The sequence below is a fragment of the Callorhinus ursinus genome, unplaced genomic scaffold, assembly GCF_003265705.2.
Source record: "Callorhinus ursinus isolate GAN/ISIS: 27379988/994484 unplaced genomic scaffold, GSC_fseal_2.0 scaffold56, whole genome shotgun sequence".
Classification (NCBI taxonomy): domain Eukaryota; kingdom Metazoa; phylum Chordata; class Mammalia; order Carnivora; family Otariidae; genus Callorhinus; species Callorhinus ursinus.
This window is the reverse complement of record NW_027397118.1, coordinates 9167528-9173812: the sequence shown is the minus strand read 5'-3', so window position 1 is coordinate 9173812 and position 6285 is coordinate 9167528. Positions and strand designations below refer to the sequence as shown.

The window sequence follows — 6285 nt, the reverse complement described above, 5'->3', positions numbered from 1 at the left end:
CAAAAACTAATGATGTAATATATGGTGATTAACATAACAATAAAAAAATTAAAAAAAAAGAAGAAGAAGTAATAGTAACAGGAATAATTTATTTCCTGAAGTTATACTAAGCACTTTGGGAAGTAAAAATAATTTACTCAAACCTTTATAGTTATTTAAGAAATCACTTTTTGGAATAATTTCATACACAATATCACACATGAAGAAGAGCTGCTATTAGCCATTTATAACACATCTACTACATATATATTGAGTTGTTTTTCTAAGAGTAATATATGCCATGAGAAAACATTTATTATTAATTCCCCCTTTGGGGATACAAGAACATATATGCCCACATGGCCCACCACACACCAGTCTAACTCTCTGTTAGGTAAAAGATCTGCTAAGTGGGCTTTCTTCCCCAGACTTGAGGCTGAAGAAGCTGGCAATCCATAAACACCAGACACAGACCAGAAAAGCCTCCTGAGAAGCCTGTTCTCTCTAGCCAAAGGACCAGGCAGCCCAGACAGACAGAAAACTTTCAGACAATTATAGCTCCATGCCAGCCAAACACCAAAGATAAAAACAGTGGCCCATCCCCATGCATGCTGGCAAATGCCAAGAGAGAATAGACTTCCACCTTCTCAAGGCTGTTACCAGGCACCCCAACTCTCCCCACGGTGTGGTGTCAGAGAAGGCCAATCAAGAAACCAGGATGTGCATACCCACCAGCCAATAACAAGGCCCTAGCAGCATCAGTGGAGACTACACACTCCCACCGGACAGTAACAAAGGGCCACTCCCCCTCCCCACTAGAGTGGTATCAGAGCAGGCCTGGTAGAAAGTCTGGACTTTCACCATTGCCCAGTGGTAACAAGGCCACTGCTGTGGGCCTCAGTGTCAGTGGACACCATGTGAGAAACCAGAATTTCCAACCCCTCTCAGCAGTAACACCTCCCCCACTCAAACCGGGTATCAGTGGAGGCTAAATGGGGAACCTGGACTTCTATGACCCTCCACCTGGCAGTAACAAGGCAGTGGCCTCCACCCCATCCCTTCCTGCAGTGGTGTCACTAAAACAGAAGATCCAGGCTCTCATAATACAGTACAAGATACCCAGGTTTTAGTTGAAAATCACTTGCCATACCAAGAGCAAGGAAGATGTCAAACTGAATAAGATGGTCAATAGATGCCAAAACCAAGATGTCCAGAGATGTTAGAATTAGCTGACGATGATTTTAAAGCAGCCATGCTAAAAATGCTTTAATGAGCAATTATGAACATACTTAAATGAAAAATGAGGGGTGCCTGGGTGGCTCAGTTGGTTAAGCGACTGCCTTCGGCTCAAGTCATGATCCCGGAGTCCTGGGATCGAGTCCCACATCGGGCTCCCAGCTCAGCAGGGAGCCTGCTTCTCCCTCTGACCCTCTCCCGTCTCATGCTGTTTCTCTCCCTCTCAAATAAATAAAATCTTTAAAAAAAGAAATGAAAAATGAAAGGCACATACAGAAATAGAAAGTCTCAGCAAAGAAACAGAAGATATAAAGGACTAAATGGAAATTTCAGAACTCAAAAATAACAAAAAGCTCCGTGGATGGGCTCACCAGCAAAAAGGAAAAGACAAAGCAAAGATTCAGCGAACTGGGAAGACAGAACAACAGAAATTACCCAATCTGAACAACAGAGAGAAAATGCACTGAAAAAGAAAAGTGAATAGAGCCTCAGGGACCTGTGGGACTATAACAAACTACCAATATCAAGAATGAAATGAGACAGCAGCATTGACCCTACAGACATCCAAAAATTAAAGGAATACTACAAACAACTCAAAACATGTAAACTTGACAATTTAGCAGAAGAGATGTCACCTGCCTCCCCAGGCTGGTGTGAGACCTAAGAGGCTGGGTGGGAGGTGGTGCATATAACACCCGTAACACCAGAAGCCATGCTGCCACTGCCAACAAACAGGAAAGCCCTTCACCACCAACCTGGTGCCCACTCACAGGAGCTCTGTAACCTCTGAGCATATCTGTTAACTCACCTCATGCGAAATAGGTCATTTGAACAGCCCTATAACTACTTAGGAAATTGAATTCATAATTTTAAACCTGCCAAAAAAGAAATCTTCAGGTCCAGATGGTTTCACTGGAAAAACCTACTAAACATTTAAAGAATTAATGCAAGCTAGGGAAGGGAACACTTCTAAATTTGTTTTATGAAGCTAATATCCTGATACCAAAACTTGACAAAGACAGTACAAATAAAGAAAACTTCAATATCCCTCATGAATACAGATGTAAAAACTCCTCACAAAATATTGGCAAATATAACACAGCAATATATAAAAAAATATACACTATGACTAAATTGTGTTTATTCTAGGGATGCAAAACTGGTTCAAAATTTGAAAAAACAATGTAATCCACCATTTCTTTTGTCCAAAAAGAAAAATCATGTAATCATATGAAATGATGCAGAAAAAACATCTGACAAATGTCAACACACATTCATTATAAAAATTCTCACAAAACAGAAATAGAGAACTTCTTCAACTTGATAAAAAATATCCATGGGGCACCTGGGTGGCTCAGTCGGTTAAGTGTCTGCCTTTGGCTCAGGTCATGATCTCAGAGTCCTGGGATAGAGCCCTATGTCGGGCTCCCAGCTCAGCGGGGAGCCTGCTTCTCCCTCTCCTTCTGCCTTTCCCACGGATTGTGCTCTGTCTCTCTCTCTCTCTCTCTCAAATGAATAAAATCTTAAAAAAAAAAAAAAGAATATCTACAAAAAGCCTACTTACCCTTGTACTTAATGGTATAATACTGACACATTCTCCCTAATATCAAGAACAAGGTAAAGATGTCCACTCTGACCACTCTTATTCAACACAGTGCTACAAGTTCTAGTCAGTGCCATAAAGCAAAAAAAGGAAACAAAACCATACAGATCAGAAAGGAAGAAATAAAACTGTCCCTATTTGCAGATGACATGATTGTCTACATAGAAAATCCCAAGGAATCTACAACACTCCTAGAACTAAGAAAAGTCAGGAAGGTCACATGATATAAGACAAAAGTCGATTATGTTTCTATATAGTAGAAATGAACACATGGAATTGAAATTAATAACACAAGATGACTTATAATCACTTAAAAAAATGAAATATTTACATACAAATCTAACAAAACACATACAAGACTTGTATACTGAAAATTATAGAAATGCTGATGAAAGAAATCAAAGATGTAAACAAATGGGAGAGACACAGTGTTCACAACATTGGAAGATTCAACATAAAAAAGATGTCCATCCTCCCCAAATTGATATACAGGTTTACTAGAATTCATATCACAATCTCAGCTAGATTTTTTGTAGATAGAGACAATATTTTTCTAAAACGTTTATTGAAAGGCAAAGGAACTAGAATAGCTGAAGCAATTTTAGAAAAGACAAATAGAGTGGGAGGAATCACTCTATCAGATTTTAAGACTTTACAGTAGCAGGTTATGGTGGAGGGATAGCTACACAGATCAGTGGAACGGAATAGAGAACCCAGAAATGGGCCCACATAAATTTCCCAGATGATTTTTGACAAAGGTGCAAAACCAATTTATTGGAAGAACAGGCTTTTCAAGAGATGATGTGGTTACAATTGAACATCTACGGACAAATAAATAAACCTTAACCTAAAACTCACATTTACACCAAAATTTACTCAAAAATAGATCATGATCTTAAGTGTAAAATGTAAACTATAAAATTTTTAGGAAAAAAAAAATAAGAGAAAATCTTTGCGATCTAAGGCTGGGCAAAGAGTTCTTACACTTAACACCAAAAGCACTACCCATACCAGGAAAAATCAATAAATTGTACTTCATCAAAATTTAAAGCTTTGTTCTATAAAAGCCTGTGTGAAGAAAATGAAAAGATAAGCTATAGACTAGCATAAAAATCTGCAGGGGCACCTGGGTGGCTCAGTCGGTTGAGCATCCAACTCTTGATTTTGACTCGGGTCATGATTTCCGGGTCATGGGTTCAAGCCCCAGGTAGGGCTCTGAGCTGGACATGGTGCCATGGCTGGACGTGGGATTCTCTCTCTCCTTCTCTCTCTGCCCTTCCCTCCCCGCCTGCTCGCAGACATGTGTGCATGTTCTCTCTCTCTCAAAAAAAAAAAAAAAAAACCTGCAAAACAAAATACCCACCAGAGGACTAGTATCTAGAATATAAAAAGAACTCTCAAAACTCTACAGTAAAAAAGAATAATCTAATTAGAAGATGTGCAGAAGTCACAAATAGACATTTCACTGAAGAGAAGGATGGCAACATCAAAAGGAATGAGATCTTGCCATTTGCAACGACGTGGATGGAACTGGAGGGTGTTATGCTGAGTGAAATAAGTCAATCAGAGAAAGACATGTATCATATGACCTCACTGATATGAGGAATTCTTAATCTCAGAAAACAAACTGAGGGTTGCTGGAGTGGTGGGGCGTGGGAGGGATGGGGTGGCTGGGTGATAGACACTGGGGAGGGTATGTGCTATGGTGAGCGCTGTGAATTGTGCAAGACTGTTGAATCACAGATCTGTACTTCTGAAACAAATAATGCAATATATGTTAAGAACAAAAGAAGAAGAAGAAGATAGCAGGAGGGGAAGAATGAAGGGGAGTAAGTCGGAGGGGGAGACGAACCATGAGAGACGATGGACTCTGAAAAACTAAATGAGGGTTCTAGAGGGAAGGGGGGTGGGGGGATGGGTTAGCCTGGTGATGGGTATTAAAGAGGGCATATTCTGCGTGCAGCACTGGGTGTTATGCACAAACAATGAATCATGGAACACTACATCAAAAACTAATGATGTAATGTATGGTTATTAACATAACAATAAAAAAATTTTTAAAAAAAGAGAAGGATGGCAAGTAAGCATATGAAAAAATGTTCCACATCACTAACCACTAGGTAAATGCAAATTAAAACCATACACCTATCAGAATGGCTAAAATTAAACAGTAAAAATACCAAATGCTGGTGAGGATATAGAGAAACTATCATTCAAACATCATTGATGGGAATGTAAAATGATAGAACTACTCTGGAAAAGTTTGGCCATGTCTTTAAAAAGGGTAAACATGCAGCTACCATGTGACCTACAACTGCACTCCTGGGCATTTACTCCAGAGAAATGAAAACTGTTCACATAGTAACCTGTGCACAAATGTTTGTTGCAGCTTGATTTACAATAGCCAAAACCTGGAAACAATCCAGATATCCTTCAACAGGTGAACAGTTAAACAAACTGTGCAACAACCATATGCTGGAATACTATTCTGCAATAAAAAAGAACAAACGTTTGGTACCCACAACTTGGATGAAGCTCCAGAAAACTGTGCTGAGTGAAAAAAGCCAATCCCAAAAGGTTATGATGATTTACATTTACATAACATTCTTGAAATAGTGAAATAACAGAAATGGAGAAGAGAGTGATTTAAAAAGTCTGAAGGAGAAGCAAGTGGATGTCACTATCAAAAGGCAATATGCAAGATCCTTGGAATGATGGAAATACTCAACTTGACTGAGTGGACGTTATCCTGTTTTGCTATTGTACTACAGTTTTGCAAGATGTTACAACTGGGGGAAACTAGTACAGAATACACATATAGGATCTCTCTGTATTACTTCTTACAACAACGTATTATCTCAGCAATTCTCTCAAAATAAAAAATCTAATTAAAAAACAAAAGCAACTGAGCTTCAATTGCTACAAAATCATTTATAAAGTTAAGAAATGTGAAGGGTCTAAATTTCTCAAAGTTATCACAGAGAAACTGAGATTTCTTATTTTTCTTCCTTATACAACTGAAATCTGCCTGACTTAGTACATAAAAGTGTCTGACCTGCTTTGAAGAAAGAGAACAGGAGTCTGCATTTACATGTTGGCCCCACACTTTGTTTATGTATTTAGAACTTAAACCTAAACTATTTCCCCAAAGGATAAGAGATTTTCCTACCTTGGCACCATATAAATCCGAGTTCTTCATTAAAAATTCTGCTGATGTTCGCACTGTGACTCCTGTAGTTTCACACTGCAGCACACAGTTTTCCAATGTGGTCTTACCACGGTGAATGACTAGGATGAAAACATGCAATCAAATGCTTTATGTGTGTTTTCCAATATTAGAAATGGTCTAGAGCTGACATTAGGTGGTCTAAATATTTCTCTAGCTACCATTTAAACTTTGTTACTGGAATTACAAATTCATAGTATACAAAATAATGACTAAAATCTAAAAGCAGCATTCTTAAAAA

General features: G+C 38.6%; 1 protein-coding gene across 1 annotated transcript in view; it reads right to left on the bottom strand.

The window, feature by feature from the left end:
• The window catches only part of SHCBP1 (SHC binding and spindle associated 1), a 36249-nt gene that overhangs the window by 10385 nt on the left and 19579 nt on the right, over positions 1–6285 (bottom strand). The window contains exon 10 of the mRNA XM_025852445.2: positions 5988–6106. Coding sequence (XP_025708230.1) covers positions 5988–6106 — 119 coding nt within the window. The remainder of the gene's footprint in view (positions 1–5987; positions 6107–6285) is intronic.